This window comes from Setaria viridis, chromosome 9 (assembly GCF_005286985.2).
Source record: "Setaria viridis chromosome 9, Setaria_viridis_v4.0, whole genome shotgun sequence".
Taxonomy (NCBI): domain Eukaryota; kingdom Viridiplantae; phylum Streptophyta; class Magnoliopsida; order Poales; family Poaceae; genus Setaria; species Setaria viridis.
This window is the reverse complement of record NC_048271.2, coordinates 48,429,989-48,448,343: the sequence shown is the minus strand read 5'-3', so window position 1 is coordinate 48,448,343 and position 18,355 is coordinate 48,429,989. Positions and strand designations below refer to the sequence as shown.

At 51.0% G+C, this 18,355-nt stretch overlaps 2 protein-coding genes across 5 annotated transcripts; one reads left to right on the top strand and one right to left on the bottom strand.

The window, feature by feature from the left end:
- Positions 1 to 4,894: 4,894 nt before the first annotated feature.
- LOC117839422 (uncharacterized) lies at positions 4,895 to 8,742 on the bottom strand. The gene is made up of 3 exons (XM_034719754.2): positions 7,074 to 8,742; positions 6,779 to 6,971; positions 4,895 to 5,171 (listed from the first exon to the last, which is right to left on the bottom strand). The coding sequence occupies exons 1-3, from the start codon at positions 8,582 to 8,584 to the stop codon at positions 4,977 to 4,979; spliced, it is 1,899 nt and encodes a 632-aa protein (XP_034575645.1). The 5' UTR covers positions 8,585 to 8,742; the 3' UTR covers positions 4,895 to 4,976.
- A 5,220-nt stretch (positions 8,743 to 13,962) lies between these two features.
- Positions 13,963 to 17,796, top strand: LOC117839220 (myosin-binding protein 3). Of its 4 annotated transcripts, none has more exons than XM_034719498.2 (4): positions 13,963 to 15,327; positions 15,406 to 15,612; positions 15,728 to 17,084; positions 17,272 to 17,796. In XM_034719498.2, exons 1-3 carry the CDS (start codon positions 14,250 to 14,252, stop codon positions 17,062 to 17,064), a joined length of 2,622 nt encoding a protein of 873 aa, XP_034575389.1. In that variant the 5' UTR covers positions 13,963 to 14,249; the 3' UTR covers positions 17,065 to 17,084; positions 17,272 to 17,796. The 4 variants fall into 4 exon arrangements, with proteins under 4 accessions (XP_034575389.1, XP_072146730.1, XP_034575388.1 ...); XM_034719497.2 differs by having other exon boundaries at positions 13,964 to 15,327; positions 15,725 to 17,084; XM_034719495.2 differs by having other exon boundaries at positions 13,969 to 15,327; positions 15,722 to 17,084.
- The last annotated feature ends 559 nt before the right edge of the window (positions 17,797 to 18,355 follow it).

Genomic DNA, 18,355 nt, shown 5'->3' with positions numbered 1-18,355 from the left:
AGATTTTTTGAGAAAAGTGATTCTGCAGCTGAAAGTGATTCTCTCTGATTCTCTAGTATAAACTCTTAAAATTAGGATGGAAAATCACTTCACAGAATCAGAAGAAACTACTTTTTTCAGCTCGCAGCCTCTTAGTTCATTTCAGAGAATCACTTCACAGAATCAGCAGAGAATCACTTATCTCTAAAAAAATTGTTTGGCAAGATTCCTGCTAAATTCAACGGAAATTCAGCTCTGTCAGCTCCGCCAAACAGGGCTAGGGGCCTCCTATATAACTTTCGGAAGTCAGTTAAGCATTCTAACTTTAAAAGCCCGTTGAAGCCCAATTAACCTTTTATATGTATTCAACATTTTCAAACACACAATTCAAACATTTTAGAAAAACTTTCAATATTTTTATATAAAATGTTGAAATAGTGCAATTAAAATGTTTAGATATTGAATTCAAAATGTTGAAACTATGTGTTCGAAATGTTGAATTTTACACAATCTAGAAATTTGATACGCACATTTTGTGATGGTGGCGGGGAACCAGCAGCCCGCACGGGAGGGAGGCGGCGGCCGGCAAGGATTGTTACCACACGGATGGCGGCTCGCACGCGAGCGAGGCACCAAGCTGGCGGTGATGGACGCCCGCGCACGGACGGCAGCGCCACGAGGAGCAGGGTTGGCGAAGGGAGGCAGCAGAGCCGCCAACTCATAGGAGAGGACGAGATGATCGAAGAAGACGAGTGGGAAAGAAAGGGACGAGGCGGCTGAACCGCGGCGAGAGGAGTGATGATGACACTACGTGTCGACCTCGTCGGAGTACATTGCCAAAGGAGGGGGAGATGGTACCTGATCGGAGTACGGCGCCGTTGCCGCCTGGGAGTGAGGGGGAGGCCGGGGACTCATTCACAGTTTTTCCGGCTGCCGGCGAGTAGAGATCGTACTGGTAGTCAAATGAAGAGTACTTCCGGTTAGGGGTGGATCCAGCATGGGGGCTGGAGCCCCCTACCCCGCGTAGCCCATGGAGCCCCTGCTCCCCCCTAAAAATTTCAGCCATGGATGAAAAGGAGGAAGAAGAAGATGAGGAGGAGGAAGAGAAAGAGAGGAGGAAGGAGGAAAAGGGAAAAATAAGCCCCCCTCCTTTCGAATCCTAGATCCGCCAATGCTTCCGGTTCCGGCATCTCAAAAGTTTTGCCTACTAGCAGTAGACAAAATTTGATTCAGTTTGACGGTAGGCTTTGTGCATTGATTCCAAATACGGTGCAAATCAACAGCAACAGATTGCTATCAGCTTTGCATTGGAAGAGAGATGGGAGTCCGTTGATTGGAAGGGAAGAGCGCCATGGGCATCGGTGCCACCATGCTGGAGTGATTTTTGCCTCAGGAGAAGAAGAAGCTCTTTCTCTACCGGGTGGCCAAGATAATCTTCAAATTTTGATCCTCGTGTCGATAGTTAGTGGTGTTTGCTTATTCGCCAGTTAAAAATACAGGCACAATTTGGCACAATCTTGATCGATGGTTCGTTTGCTATGAACAATATCTCAGATATCTCAGTCCTTTACTTGTCCTGAAACTATTCAGCTTGGCAGCCACTTGCTAACAACCCCTCCAAACAAAACCGCGTTACATAGATGATAGTAGCAGGTAATATATGACAGTGGAGAGTGTGCCGAGCATCAGACACCAAATGCATACGAACAGTTACACTGATGGAGTGGTTGAGACGGGCTGGTCTCAGTCTCACCTTCAACTTGAGTACTACACGACACCGGCAGAGTTTTGACGTTTTGCTTAAGAGCGGAATTACGGAAGGCCATGTCAACCCGACTGAAGTCATCGAGCAATATACAGTCTCATCCAAAGCAACCGTATGCAGGAAAGGGTGTGCACGAGGATCAGAGTTTATGTTATTCTCATGGATTAGCTTGCTCTCATCCAAATCAAAATTTTATGTATGCGTCTACATCAAGGAGTGCAACGAGACAATCATGGCACAACAGAGCTGAATGCAAGTAGAATCGCAGTTGGTAAGCAGACTGAATCGCAAGTTGTGCGGGTGAATTTATAATGCCTGAATCATGCATTTGCTGTCCGATGGGTCCAGAAACGGCGCTGCTGGTTGGTGGTAGTGCAAATGACCCACTGCTTCTATGGTCATGCGTACATGCCACTGCAGTGTGCATTAGTGCTGTGGTATGTACGCTAGTTTAAACAGTAAAACCGAACCGATTTTGTTCAGAAGAAGATTTTAAACGTATGACACCATACCCAACTATTTGACGTGCATCTCATTTCTGTTTCTACGTCTCTATTTTGTAAGCAGCTAGTAGTACTAGTATCACTGTCAAGAAGCATAGGACGACGCTCGCCGCCGCCGATCGTCCTGCGAACCTGAGCCGGCATTGACGCAGCGGGGTCGGCCGGGCATGTCCGCCCGCGCCTTTGAACGTCCCCATCATCTCCTGAGTCCTCGGAACCCACCCCCGCGCGCACCCACTCCGGCGGCCTCGTGGAAGAGCACCGCCGCCCACCCTGACATCCAAGCTCTGATGCCGTCGTCGCGGATCTCGAGCGTCCCGCGCCACGCGCAACACGGCACGATCGTGCGCCACCGGCGCGCCACATACTCGTCGCATCAGTGTCTGGCGGCCAAGATCGACCTGAATAGTGGCAGGCACCGAGAAGTCTCCCCGGTCCTCGCGCGTTGGGCCGCCGTTCGCCTCGACGGCGCCGGAACTTCATCCAGTGAGCCATGGCGCCGCCGGCTCCCGGGCTTCGTTGGCAATGCCGGCTCCAGCGCGGTTCGTCGCCACAATATAATGCCCGCGCGCGTGGCAGGCGAACCCGTCTATATGAGAGAGCAGCGCCACAGAGGACAGAGCATGATCTGCCGAACGAACCGCGTGGTCGCCATGGGCGACAGCGCGAGCGCACTCGTCCGTTTGTCCGGTCGCCGAGCACGCAGAACGGGAACTCATTAACTTGCGAGCGCACTCGTCCGTTTGTCCGGGCGGAGACGGCCGCCTCCCTGAGCTGCGCGCGAAAGGCGACCTCGAAGTTGAGCTCGTATGGGTAACCCGCGCGCGGCGGCGAGGTGCGGGAGCACGAAGAGCAGGGAGAGCGCGACGTGGGACGACGGACATAGCGGGAACTCCGAGAGAGCCGGCGTCCGTGGATAGCACGCCGCCGAGCAGGTGTTGGGCAAGGGCTCTAGGAATTCGCGGCGGTCGGAGATGCCGTGAAAGCGCGGAGCGGCGGAGGTCAGCGTGGGCGGGGTTCTCTTCGACGATCCCGCCGGCGACTTCCGAGGTCCGACTCTTGGGGTGGACGGTAAATGAAATACCGTCCACCCCTTAGCCTCTCCGGCCTCCGGGTCGTTGGATCAGCCCCGTGCGGCCATGATCGACGATGCGCTGCGCGGATTGGAACTTGGAAGGCAGGCTGCCGACGCGCGCATGCAGACGGGTTGGACGTACGGCCGCGCACGCGAGCAGCGCCACGGAGCACGCCGCGGGCATGGCCGGGAGGATGCGTTAATAATAATAGCTGCCCACGGGGAGAATGGACGGCACCGTGTCCAGCTCGGGCGACGTGAACCTGCCGAGCCCCTCCGCCGAGGCCTTGTCCACCTTTCGCTCCATAGGCCTCGGCATCGTTGATCTCACCACCTTGCTAGGTCGTAATACATCCGAAATTTCGAATCAAATTGTGACATATATTGCTCATCTAATTTTGGACCGAACATTCAAACTAAAGTGGTAGCATTTCGTATGTATGCTCTTTTCTTAAAAATAAACGTGGCAGGTGCATACCATGGGGTTTTGCCACTGCGGGCTCATCATGAACAGGCTCTACAACTGCATCAGTACCAGCCCGTTCGACGCGGCCGCCATGGACGCCGGCCTGTTCCCCGTGCTCCGGCACCGTTACCCGCCGCACGTGGTGACGCCACAGAACGAGTCGCACGACGCGATCGTGCCCGCGAACTTCGTCGCGCCACTCAGCACCTTCGGCCTCGACAACTCCTCCTGCCCGAGCGTGCCCGCCGGGAGGGCCGTCCTGCAGATCGACAAGGAGCTCACGTCCTCCGGTGTGCCAGCCGGATCGCGGCCATGTTCGCGTCGGGGCCGGGAAATTTCCGGAGGCAGTTCGCCAAGTCCATGGTGAAGCCGGGAAGCGTGGACGTCCGGTTGGGCTGCATGGCCAGTTGGCCACTGATAAAAAGACTCCTTCTATAAGGAAACAGAGTCCTGGGTCTCCAGGGGTGTTTGATTCCTGTTGCTTATTTTTAACACATGTCACATCGAACACATGTCATATCGAATGTTTAGATACTAATTAGGAGTATTAAACATAGACTATTTATAAAACTCATTACACAGATGGAGCTAAACGGCAATACGAATCTATTAAGACTAATTAGTCCATGATTTGACAATGTGCTGCTACAGTAAACATTTGCTAATGATGGATTAATTAGGCTTAATAGATTTGTCTCGTCGTTTAGCCTCCACCTGTGCAATTAGTTTTATAATTAACTCATATTTAGTACTTCTAATTAGTCTTCGAATATTCGATGTGACACGCATCAACAGTAACCAAACGCGGCAAAAAAAAAAGAACGGCTTTTAGGCAAAATGCAAACAGATAGTTCCGTTTGGGCTGACCCATGTCAGGAACCAGTCACGAATTAGGCCCTGTTTGGGCTGGCCATTGTCCATCACGAAATCAGGACCATTACACGAGAAGCTTGCGTTGTTCCCAGGCCGACAGAAAGGAGGGGACGTGCCGCACTGCCGCCTGCCGGTCTTGGAAAACTAAAAATTTGGACGACGGAAATATTGCTGAGAGAATGAGGGAAAGAAAGAGATATATCAGGCGAACGTGGGTCAATCCAGCAGACAAGTATAAAATGTGTAACTTTGTATTATGTGTGTGGGAAAAATAGTCAACAGTGGTAATGTTACAGAGGTGGGGAAAAAGAACTGCTATAAACTCGTCTGGGTGACAATGCCGTTGGGCCCCGGGGCCTTTTCTTGGCTACCTTGAAGAAGAACAGCTCTTTTAGGGTTGGAGAGCAGAAGCTGTTGCATGTCCTTCGGCAGGACGCTAAAAGCTGCTTGGAGGTCTCCCTTCAATTTCTGGCACGCTGCTGCTGAATCAGCACTTCCTCTTCCGGAGTTCTGTAGGATGGAGAATAACAAATAACATTAGGACCTCCACTAAGTAATGTCTATAGAACAGATGACGGAATGGTAGAATAGGGATTTTGAGCAATTAACTGCCCAAGATATTCCTTTGACCTCTAATTCCCCATATGCTAAACTATTAAGAAATCCGATGCCCATATCTGGTGCAATGAACTCTGGTTGCTGGTGTAGTGTAACCAATGACAGCTAAACAGTAAACACAAAATCTCAGATGGTGAAAGCTGTAAACCATCAATGTGAGGTCAGAAATTAACAAAACTAACTTTTCTTCGGAGAAGAAATATTGGGAATGGATTATTCCAAAAAATAAAGTATCTGGGTACAGAATATAGAATTTAATCTATCAACCATAATCCACAAGGAATCTTCATCCTGTTGGTTAGTTCACTAGTTACACCAATGCAGGCAGTTACAAGATTTTTGAAATTAGAGTATTCCATCTAATGGCATTCAATATAGAAAACAGAACTGAAGATTAATATAGTCGCCGTACAGTAGAATAGGCATTGAGACATTAGGCCAACATGTTTGTCGTTCTTCGAATTAGGAGACAGTTAACATTGCACTTATTAGCTCTCAAGTGGTAATTCTGTTGAAATATAATAAAATAATCAAGCTATATCAATTATTGTGGAGAGCCAGATTTCTAGAAGGCAGGGCAGTCCGAAAACAATGAATTGCTTAAATATTGTGTCACTATCCAATATTTAAAGTAAAGATGCCCTGCCAATCTTTAAGTATGGGGGAAGGGCTATTCATGGTCAAACTAATAGAAAGATGGCAGACTAGCACCAAATATGTTTATTCTCTTGATGCTGAAAGATGGTAACTTGAAGTTTCCATTTGATCAGAATTGAGCAAACAAGGTATTCTTATGGCAGCTAGCAAAAAAAATTCTAGTACTTATTTTTCTTCCTAGGAAGCTAATCAAACACTGCTAATGATGCCTGACGGTGATCTGCTCATTCTAAATTTCTAATAACTTCAATCATGCTCATTCTGATATTCTGAGGCAACTCACATGGATAAATGATGCTGAATCTTTTCCTAAAGGGGTTCTGACTTTCTGAGTATTAGGACATTTGAGCCCTATGGTGCTGGTAAGTAAACAGCAAGGTTATTCTCAGTTAATTATCGCAAATTATTATTTCAATAATTTTAATTCCTAGAGTTCACCCGATCATGCCATCAGATATTTGTTAGGAACTAACAGTGCACCTTATCTAGTCAATTAGAGTTTGAATCTAAGTCCAACTTAAGCAGCCCCCAGAAAAGAAAGTCTTGAGATAGACATACGAGTCTTATGTTTTGTGTTAGGATAAGTTTGCAGTCTTAGGTGACAAAATAATAGATACAAACCTATGCGATTTTTTCTTTGTTACTTGTACGTTGGATTATCAGCTGTTCTTGGCTCATGTGTCAGAATACAGAACTTGTACCAATGATCGGATTTAAAGTTCCACACCTAATTGCTGAATAAATGCCTAAATAATGTTATGCTATCATATGTTAAGAAATGGCAAAACTCAGTAGATCATAATTTCTTAAAGAAAAAAAAGAGAAAATGTGTGATTAAATACCTCCATCTCTCTAAGAAGATACCGCTCAACAGCATTAAAAGAATCAATCCTCTCCAATTCGGACATCTTTGACATTAGCTTTTCAGTGTCAACATTCATGCGAGCCTGCCTCCAGAGCCTCTGTTGTTCTTGCTCTGCAGCAGCACGTCTTTGTCGGAACCAAGGCATGAAATTGGGGCCTTCCAGGAATCTCCTGATAAAGATGCGAAATATAAGTCATGCTTTTTTATTATGCCAGTACCTCAAGTAAGAAACCTAGTAAATTTCTTCACAAACAAAAAAAAATCCAGCGTACCTATATAGATCCAACCAATTGGATCTCATCCTTTTGGACAAAAATTTCCCTGGACCTCTAGCTGCCAAACCATTGACAAACTCATCCGCGTGAAATGGTGGTAGCAATGGTGGGTCAACAAAAGGCGAACTCCCTTCTGATGGTGTTGTAGTTCTCAGATACGGCCCAAAAGGTGCAAGGAAGTTTGTTGTCAGCTCCAAGAAATGTCGTCGCAATATCTCATTGTTGACTACTGACATGGACTCTTCAATCCTCGGTGACACCCCAGCGTCAATGAGCCTATTTAGAACAGAAGTATCAGGCTTTGTGGTTGGCCCATACGTGCTCCATAACGCTTCCTTGTGCTCTGTCATGAGAGAAAGAGGACCTTCTCTTCTCAATTTGATGGAATTCAATAGGCTAGTGGGAGAGAACTTATTGATCGAAAGTTTGTCAAGCTTGAGCTTCCCGGGTGTCCCATTAGTTCCATTCCCTGGCAATTGGCCACCCACTGGGAGCACCCTCGTTGAATTCGGATTGGGGCTTCCCACAGCCACAACATTGGGAATGCTCTTAAGACTCTTCAAGAAAAACAGGTTGGTCACTCCAAGCACCATTGGCGGGAAGACCTCACCTTCTGCAAGCGCATTCAGGCGAGCAAAATCCGGATCATGGATAGTGAAATAGGGCCTGAAGTCCACACTATACAAAAGTGGAGCAACAAGGCTAACAAGCCCAGCCACAGCCTCTGAGCACTGAGCTGGAGACGGCGCGACAACCAGGACGGGCTCGCCGACCACCATGAGCTCCCAGAGCGTCCATAAGTGGAGGAGTAGGCCGCGGAACGCGGCAAACAGGTCTGCATCATGAAAGAGCCCGTATGGCACCGAGGGGTTGGCGGGCAGCAGCGCGGGCGGCGGACCAGGGTCGTCAGCCGCAGGCGGTAGGTGCACGCGCAGCGCGGCACTGCCGATCGGGAGCTCCATGGGCCTCCCCGGCGCCGGCGCGGGCCACGCGGCGACGTACGACGCCACCATGGCCAGCGCGCTGGGGCCGACGTCGAAGCAGAGCGGGCCGAGGATCTGCAGCAGCAGGCGGAAGAGCGACGAGTAGGGGGCGTGGGAGAGGATGACGACGGACTTCTGCTCGCCGCCGCGGGGGAGGCGCTCGTCCTGGCGCTGGCGGTTGAAGACGAAGCCGTAGAGGAAGGCGCGGCGCGGGGAGGACGGGTCCGGGATGCGGAAGGAGAAGAGCGAGTCGTGGACGGAGGAGCGGTGGCGCGGGAGGTGGTGGGACATGGAGTCCGGGAAGGAGGAGAAGGCGACGAGGCGGTCGAGGCCGCCGCCGGCCGCCGCCAGCGCGTCGGGCGGGAAGCACGCCTCCACCAGCTGCCCGCGCTCCAGGTCGAACCGGATGACGCAGAAGGCCCGCGCCCACCGCGCCAGCGCCGCGGGGTCGGGGGGCGGCGCCGCCGCCGCCGCGGCGTCCGCGTCCGCCCCGCCCCGCAGTGAGACGGACGGGATCCGGTTCATCCCAGCTGCCTCCGGGGAAAAAAGGATTGGGGATTCGGGGAGCGGCTGCTCCGGCCGAATTGGGATTGGACTCGGGGGGGCGGACGCCGCGGCGGGCGTCACCGCGGAGCCGCGGGCGGAGGCGTGGAACGGGTAAAAGGGAGCGGCCGCGGCCGGATCGGGCGGGCGGGCGGGCGGGCGATGTCGGCCGGGCGGGCGGGTGGTGCGGTGTTTTCTCGGTGGGGTGGAGTGGGGCGGCTGGCTGGCTGGTGCGTGCCTGATGGTGGGTGTGGGCGTTACAGCCGCGCGGGGCTGGATCGGCGTGTGCGCCAGGCCGCCAGCCAGATGGGATCAGCCTGATGGTGATGGATTGATGTCGCTCTGAAAGCAGATCGCTTTTCGTGTTTTGTTGCTTTGTTATTTCGGTTATTATTTCGTGTTTTGAGTGAGCGCCTGTTTTTGTTGGGAAATTGTCCGAGTATGATTCCGATTCGTTAATGTAAACAAGCAACCATGTCGAAGACGGGTGTATGCAATAAGTTGGCATCGTTTCGGCGCAGAGTGTAACCCGGCAAAGAAACACTCCGTAGCCTAGACGTGAATGTTTATCTCCTTTTTGCTCAGGTCATTTTCCTTTATGCATGTCCTAAAGGCTTTCTTTTGTTCGGGCAATTTCACATTCTGCCATCGAATAGCTATAATTCTTATGATATATCATTGATGCGAGGCTGGTTGTATGGTAACCTCATAGTGATATATTTGGTTTCAATAGTTCTTTTTAGGTAGATAAGAGATGTATCATTCTTTTCCACGAATGTATTACGAATTGGTTGACTTCTTAACAATACTTAGCTGTGATTAGTTGAGTTAGAACAGTTTGTCTCGTTTAGACATTTTGTTTTATTGTAGTGGTTATAACGAGATTTTACTCTAGTCAACTAAAAACATGCACCAATGATGAAAGAAGGGATCCTAGTCAACTAAAAAATGTGCATAAGTGGATAAAAAAGGTGACAAAATAGGTATTCTTGTAGCACAAGTTTTAATATATCTTAAAAACTAATATTTATATGTTTACAGTGCTACCCATGGCATGGCGCCTCCACTCAGCAACTGCAATCGCGAGAGAGGGTTGCACAAGAATGACATATCCATCGTTGGTCCATCCTCGGCTTCCAGTCAGCTAGAGGTCTAGATTCTATTCTACAGAGCTAACCCCTCAATGACTTCAAATGTATACTGCCATCCAAAAAAAAGATTACTATAATGATAAATAAAACGGCTTGCCCGTAGTATTGCAAGAATAAGTAGCATTACAACTTCCATGAACTTATGGTGACAGCACAAAATGAAGTAAACACACGCTTTTCATAAAAAGGGTGACTTCCGGAGCTTTCTTGTTTGGAGGCTCGCTGTCCATAAATATCGTGTCAATTCAACTCTTGGACTGACCGAACTCATGTTTGTTTCCAACAACACGAGAAATAAGAAAAAAAACATACTCCTACACCAGACTCGATCCTTTTGCTGTTCAAGTGCTTCGCTGGACCTAATAATCCCCAGCGCTCCCAGCTGGGATGTTGTCTGGTTCCTAACAAACCCCACGGACATATAAACACACGTTTCTTGACCTCTCTCAGCATTCTGGTCACGTCCTTTACGCCCCTTACTTTCCCGTGTCTGCTTCAAGCAAATCCTTTGATCTCACCCCTGCAATGCATCTCCTTGAACTGCGGCTTTCGGAGATGAGCCGATGTGACGGCCTCCATGAGCCGCCTGGCTCATAGTCCACACAGCTCTCGATCGAAGCTGGCAAAAGAAGCCCGGAAAAACGATGTCCGGTGGGGGCGGCCCGGGCGGCGCGCGGCGCGGGCGGCCAAGTGGGAGATGCGGCCGTTAGCCAACGGAAGGACAAGGAGACCCACGCGCTGGCAGCGGCAGGGGATCGGATCGTCAAGCTCATCAAAGGCAGAGGGGCGCTGCCGAAAGCGGGGTCGGGTCGGTGGCGGGCCACGCCGCGGCCGGCCGCGCCATCAGCTGACCAACTCCTCCCCACCTTCCAGCCGCCGGGCCCCGGCCTCCCTCCGTCCTGGCTGGTCCATCCACTCGCCCCCGCCGCCCCGCGCACGGACGCTCCCGCCGCCCGTTTCGCCACCAACGAACGGCACCGCCGTACTACCGCAACGGATCGGAATCGTTCGTTCGCTCGTTCCCACTCTTGGTGCGTCCTCCAGTTCGCCCACCCAACAACATCTCCGTGCTCCGTGGCCTTTACCTCTTGGAATGTCCCAGCACCCGTCCAAGCCACGCAGTTAAGACCTGGAACAGACTGGCGCTCGTGCGTGGATGTGTTCCCGGCTGATCAGAGTCCTAACGTTAGCATGCTCTTTGCAGGGAGGGTAACTGTTACTCCCACTACTGGAAACGCATGTTCCTACCAAATTCCGCGCGACGTGGTACTGGTTCTGGACTTCTGGTGCTCGTAGTGCGGCACGTGCGAGCTATTGAATGTCTGAAGCTGTATGGCAAAGGATGTGGAATTTGTGGATCCCGTCCCAATCCCATGTGGGTGTTTACGGGCTCCATCCAACTTTGCAACCGCATTCATGCAGCCTAGCTGGTGCCTGAAACGGCCGGCCTCCGTCCTCTGCCATAATGTTTCTTCAGTTTTTTTTTCTGTTCAGGGGATGTTTTGGTGAGTTTCCCCTTTATGATCAGACACGGTAACCTAAATAAGCCACGGAATTATAACGTCGATCTCCAGCTGCTTGTGTAGTCTTCTTTGTTTAATTGTACTACAAATCAAGAAACAGCATGCAGGACTGCCTGCCTACAAGTGTACCATTATGACTAACGGGTACCGGATTTTACTACCGCTGCGCTGATGCTGAAATGTATAAGCCATAGCTCTTCCATGATTCCGAACACCTTCTTTTTCCCTGTCGACGATTGTTACCTCCTGGGCAAATCGGATATGCGTTTTTAGAGCAACTCCAAGCTCAAAACATTCTTTCCAAAACTATATATTGAGGGCTCTACTAAATATTTCTTTCCCCAAAATCATATCATCCCACAGCAGATCCCTAATAATAAACTCCCCAATACGTTAAAACTTGCCACGTCAGCATGTGTAGCCCCTCCTCCCCTCTCCAACCACCACCATTTGGACCTTGTTTAGTTCACCACCAAATCCCAACTTTGGGACTATGCAAAAAGAAGATTCCCCATCACATTAAACTTGCGGTACATGCATAAAGTACTAAATGTAGATGAAATTAAAAACTAATTACACAGTTTTGTTGTACTTTGCGAGACGAATCTTTTGAGCCTAATTAGTCAATGTTTGGACAATAATTCACAAATACAAACGAAACGCTACAGTATGCTACAGTGCTAGCACAATGATTTTGGCACTCCAAAATTGGGCAACTAAACATAGCCTTGATTCCTCGCCATCGTGATGGCGGCATTCTGCCGTCGCTGTCACACGCTGCCGCAGAGCTAGCCATCGAGGAAGACGAGGCGCGCCAATGGCCAGGGCGACCTTGTCCGTCACTGGTCGCGCCCGTCGTCGTCGTCCTCGCCACACTTTTCTAGTGCCTCCGCTTGGCGGCTGAGCCGCGCCGCGAACATCTTGGCCGTTGAGGCCACCGTCCAGGACCGCGCGCTCGAACTGCTCCGCGGTGGCGGCGTGAGCCGGCTCGTGGACGTCCCCCTCCCGACGAGCCTCTCCGGCGCGGGCGTCGAGGCCTCGGCACTATGCGTGCACAACAACGCGCTCTGGGCCGATGGCGTCCACGCCACCGCCCGCGCTGGCACGTCCGGGGTCGCGTTCTCCATCCCTCTACGCGTCCTCCCGGCCCCGTTCGTGCGCCACGTCGCCGTCGTCTTCGTGCGTCGGCGCGGCGGCGGCCGCGTTCGCCGCGCCGCTCGGGTACGTGCTAGCGGCGCCCGTGGCCGGCTTACTCGGGCTTGGCGGCGCCGCGTCTCACTCCGGACGCTCGGCGCGCATGTGCATATCAACCATGCAACCACAGTGCTTTGCTCGAGCCCTGCACAATGCCAAATTCAACCTCATTTTTGCCTTCACCGACCAATCCAGCATGTGTGCCTTCTTGATGCACATCCTGCCAAACTGGGCAAACGCAGCACGATAGCATGATCATGTCCGTGGATGGCCAAGGCCTTGTTTACTTCACCCCCACTCCCAACTTTAGCACTATGCAAAAAGAAGATTCCCCATCACATCAAACTTGCGGTACATGCATAGAGTACTAAATGTAGATGAAATTAAAAACTAATTGCACAGTTTTGTTGTACTTTGCGAGACGAATCTTTTGAGCCTAATTAGTCAATATTTGGACAATATTTCACAAATACAAACGAAACGCTACAGTGCTAGCACAGTAATTTGGCACCTCCCAATTTGGCCAACTAAACAAGGCCCAAGCCATTGAGCATCACGTTGTAGCAGCGCGTATCCCTATCTCTGTCCCGACACTGGTGCGCGGACGAACTGGGCCCGCGGGCAAATGGATACGCGCGACGCGCGGCAAAGGAAGCCGGAAGCGCGGGGCGACTTGGGGGAGAAAGGATCTCGCGCAAATATGCGGCGCGCGGGAGTCGCGATTCGCGTCTCCGAAAATATACGGCAGTTTGGAGAGCTGTTGGAGAGCGCTTTTTTTTTCTGTATTCTTCTTAATTAACAGGGTGTTTGGATCTTTAATCCTGACTAAAATTTATATCACATCAAATATTTGAAGGCTAATTAGGAGGACTAAACACGAGCTAATTATAAAACTAATTACACAAATGGAGGCTAATTCACGAGACAAATCTATTAAGCCTAATTAATCCATCATTAGCACATGTTTACTGTAGCACCAGATTGTCAAATCATGAACTAATTAGGCTTAATTCGTCTCGCAAATTAGTCTCCATCTGTGCAATTAGTTTTGTAATTAGTCTATATTTAATGCTCCTAATTAGTATCTAAACATTGGATGTGATAAGGGGATGATTTAAAGGTTCCTCTGAAGTTGCTCTTATTACCTGCAGACAGGGCATCTCATTCATCGCCACGGAAGCCCTGCATGTCAAAAAGAAAAAAAAAGGAATCAGAGCCTCTTCATGCCTGTTGATTTTTGGAGTCGTGAGCACCAGCCTTTACCTCGAGACCAATCCGCCGGACTGCACGGTCGTGCTCACCACTCGCGTGCGGCATACCCAGGACTTGCCAGTTGCCCGTCTCGGCGTCTCGTCACCCCGGGCGACGGCCGGTGCAGCGGTTCCAAATTCCAATTACCCGCCGCCCACAGGCCGCATCAACAGGAAAAATCGTAAGCTAGCCGGCTAGCCCCCGTCCTTCCCCCTGCATTCCGACGTGAAAAAATCAAAGCTTTTTCTTTCGTCCATGGGGTCCAATGGCCCGCCTTTCTCCCTCGAAAGGTGAAGGCCAGAGAAGCTTCAAAACAACTCATCCATCATCCTGCCAACCCGGCAACCCCTCTCCCCTGCCATCTCATCCCCCACTCTGCCTTTGCAGGTCGCCGCTCGCGGCGAGCGTTCCACACAATTTCCATTTCCTCCGGTCTCGATCGGCAGCGAGGTTCTTCCAAGCAAGATCGCGACTGTCCATGCTGCGGCCCTAGGGGTGGTGGTGATCGAGGAGGACATCGCGGCAGCCATGGCGGCGTCGGCGTCGGCAGCGGCGGGCAAGCTGGCGGCCGCGCTCCACCGGAGGACGCACCGGGTCACGTCCGCGCTGGCGCACGCGGCCCTGGAGTGGGTCCTCATCGCGCTGCTCCTGATCAACGGGCTGCTCGCCTACGCCATCGACAGGTTCGCGGACTACTTCGGGCTCGCGCCGCCGTGCCTCCTCTGCTCCCGCGTCGACCGCCTCTTCCAGGCGGACGGCGGCGAGGCCGGCGGCGCGCGGTGGCTGCGGGACGCCCTCTGCGGCGACCACGCCGCGGAGATCTCCGCGCTCGGGTACTGCCTCCGCCACCGCCGGCTCGCCGAGGGCAGGGAGATGTGCGAGGGCTGCCTGTCCTCGACGAAGGAGAAGACAAGAGATGCAGCGGAGAAAAGCGCCAGGGCGTGTGCTTGCTGCAAAGCCGTTGTACGGACTTCTTCGCGCGAGCTGGAGGGTACAAGGGAAGAACACGTCGAGGAGAAGATAACTGAGGAAGTGACAGACGACGACCAAGGCTATGTTCTGCTGGCTCAAGAAGATCATGAAGAGGAAGAGGAGGAGCAGGACGAGGTCGAGAAGCAAGAGCGGCAGAGCGAGGTGGAAGGACAACATCAACAAGAAAAAGACGAGGCGATGGCTGCTGTTCAGGATGAATCCTTGGAAGTCATGGCTCAGGGTCAGGGCGAAGAGATCGCGCTGGAGGACGACCGATTGGTACCCGTTGTGGCGCTTGATGAGATGACGATCGCCGATGATTCGGGTCTGCATCGCGATGTTGAAGAGGCGGATGGAATGAATCAGGTAGCAGAAGATGAGCAGGATTCGAGGGATGTGGATATCGGAGTGGTTCTGGAGGAGAAGAGGATGTTGGATTCCTCGGTTGCAACGCCGGCCGATGTGATCGAGGACTCTGTCGTGCCCATCAGCCCCATCCCTTGTCCAGAGACCGTAGCAAGCCCATCTCATCCTGATCATAACTCCAACTCCCAAGATGATGAAGATGTTCCTGAAGATGCTGTTGAAGTTGGAGATTCCACAGCTGAAGAAGATCACATCTTTGTGCCTCACGGTACTTTCTTCATACTGTTTCTCAACATCGTGCTCCATAGCTTGTCAATCGGTAACCATGACACTTTTTCGGGTTCAGTCTCAGAGACCGTTTCTGAAGATGACAGAACGGCAGAGGTGGACACGAACTGCGAAGTATCAATCGGAAGCGATATATGCGAACGGGAACAAGATGACCATGTCGTTCCATTCCAAGACTTGGCAACGCATGAGGAGCAGGTTGCTCCACTGGCTGGTGCAGATGATCAGCCATCGCCATTGGAGATCCTAGCCTCAACTGAGCAAGGTACTAATAAATGACTGAACACTACTTCACCTACAGTTTCCCCACAGAAATAATGTTGATACTTGATGCCTTTGTGTACTAAATTCTGCTTTAACTTTTGTTGTTTTAGAAGCAGGTGAAGCCGAACAGGAGGAGATGACAACGAACACGGGATCAGATTACCAACCAAACGAACAGAACGAGGTGGAAGAAGACAAAGCACCTGAGACACCGACGAATGGCGTCGCCGCACAGCTCTCGGACAGGATGTTTCTGCTCGAGAGGAAACGGTCACTGTCGCTCTCCCTGGACGGGAGCGTCGCAAGCGAGATGGAAGGCGGCGAGCCCTCCACCGTGGACCAGCTGAAGTCGGCGCTGCAGGCGGAGCGGAAGGCGCTGGGCGCGCTGTACGCGGAGCTGGAGGAAGAGCGGAGCGCCGCGGCGATCGCGGCGAGCCAGACGATGGCGATGATCAACAGGCTGCAGGAGGAGAAGGCGGCGATGCAGATGGAGGCGCTGCAGTACCAGCGGATGATGGAGGAGCAGTCGGAGTACGACCAGGAGGCGCTGCAGCTTCTGAACGAGCTGGTCACCAAGCGGGAGCGGGAGAAGCAGGAGCTGGAGAGGGAGCTCGAGCTGTTCAGGCAGAAGGTGCAGCGCTACGAGGACAAGGAGAGGCGGAGGATGGCGAGCTTCAAGGCCAATGGCGGCAGCCCCAGTGGCAGTGGCAGTGGCACCTCCGTGTCGTCCAGCGGCGAGGACAGCGACGGGCACTCCGACGACTACTGCGAGCTAGGCGAGTCTCCGGACGGCGGCAACATTCAGATGAGCTCGTCAGATGCTGCTCTTAGCTCCATGAGGGATCCGGACAGCACGAAGCACCTAGTGGCTCTGGATGATTCCTTGACGTACTTCGAGATGGAGAGGCTCTCCATCTTGGAGGAGCTCAAGACACTGGAGGAGAGGCTCTTCACATTGGAAGACGACGATGTCACCGCCAATGCCGCTGCTGGCCATTCCTCCGGTGATATGGACTTGTCGGCCGATGTGCTTCATTCACCTGAGGACATCCTCACCGGTGACAAGGCAAGATGCAGAGGCAGGACTTCTATCAGTAGAGGGAAGAGTCTTCTGCCTCTATTCGATGCAGTCGGCAATGAGACTTGTGATCAAATGCCATCTGCAAGAGTAGGAGAGGCAGATCAAGCTGATGATTCGGCGACAAAGCCGGCATCCGTGCTTGCCAAGGAGCAGGAGAGGCTGGCAATCATAGAGGAGGTTGATCATGTGTATGAGCGATTGCAAGCGCTGGAGGCGGACAAGGAATTCCTGAGGCACTGCATCAAATCCCTCAAGAAAGGAGACAAGGGCATGGACCTACTTCAGGAGATCTTGCAGCATCTTCGGGATCTCCGTAATGTGGAACTTCATGTTAAGAATGCTGGTGATGCCATAGCTGCAAATTCAGTGTAGCAAGTTCATCTATACGTGTGGTAAGTTTTGTTAATAAATGTTAAATGAACCCTGGTTACTGAAACAAATCTTATGCTATCTTCCTTAAATGATCAGATAATTGCATTACTTCGGCTGTTACCTGATCTTTCTTTCTTTTTTTTTTTTTGAAAAAAAGGACTTTGACTGTTGCCAGCAATAACTTCTTGATACAATTATCCTTTGCAGATTAGACTAGATTAGTATGTATTCAGTTGATTGGATCGGAAGGATCCAAAGCACTGCATTGGTGATGGTCCCTCTGCAAGGTGATGGCTGATTTTAAGGGAGGCTCTGCTCATTTTGCCTGTGGGCTGGAAGCAAGCCGACCCTTTTTGTGCTGGTCCAGCACTACCAACTTTTTCTGTTGTGGTGGTCGGTGGTAGGAATCATTAGGCCTTCCAAAGCTGCACAAAGCTGAATCATGGTGCCAGCTTCTGGACATGTTGAAAACAAAAGAAAAATGTTATCTAGAGTGAGTGGAGATGTGGAGATTTTTTTTTGGGTTATTGTTGCTTTTTCAGATGTAATCTTTTGTTTAACTTTCAGATTTGTTTTTGTGGTGAGGTAGGCAGTGTTCATGTATTTGCTGTATCCTTTTTTTTGGTGAGGTTGTAGCTTGTCTGGTTGGTACGTGCAGCTTGTTCTTTTGTTTATAGCCAGTAGGAAAGAAAGCTTGTTTATGACGAAATCTTATTGTAGCATGATTGTCTAGTTCTTGGTGTTTCTGCTTCAAAATTTGTTAAATCATAAGCTCCCATCCTTGTAAGGAAGCTGTTGATATATTAATATTATATGTCTTATGATAACCACGGCAGACTGAACCTTCTCATTCTCAATTATGCTGGTTTGGATGGGTGGCCCTGAACTGTCCTGACTCCTGCCTGATGCCAGCTCGTTGAAAACCAGGCACTAGTTATGAAACGATTGACGCAATAATTTGACATCTGGCATCTGGGCTCTGGAGGGCCTACATAGTCTAATCTTGCTGAACTTTGCCCACCGAACTTTTTACCTGGGCTAAAATCAATTCGAGAGCTACACGGTCCATCCCATGAGCCCAGTAGCTACGGGCCTTTTTGGATGGGCCGTCCATCCAAAAGCATTACCTGTCCGAAATAATAAGGCTCCCTTTGGCTCATTTTTGTTTCACCACAAATCACACTATAAATTGATGAAAATCACAATAAGATGGTGAGGGGTACGATGAACATTTGACCTCTTCATCTAATCATGTAAAAATAGGAGAAGTCATTTTGCCAAATATTTTTTA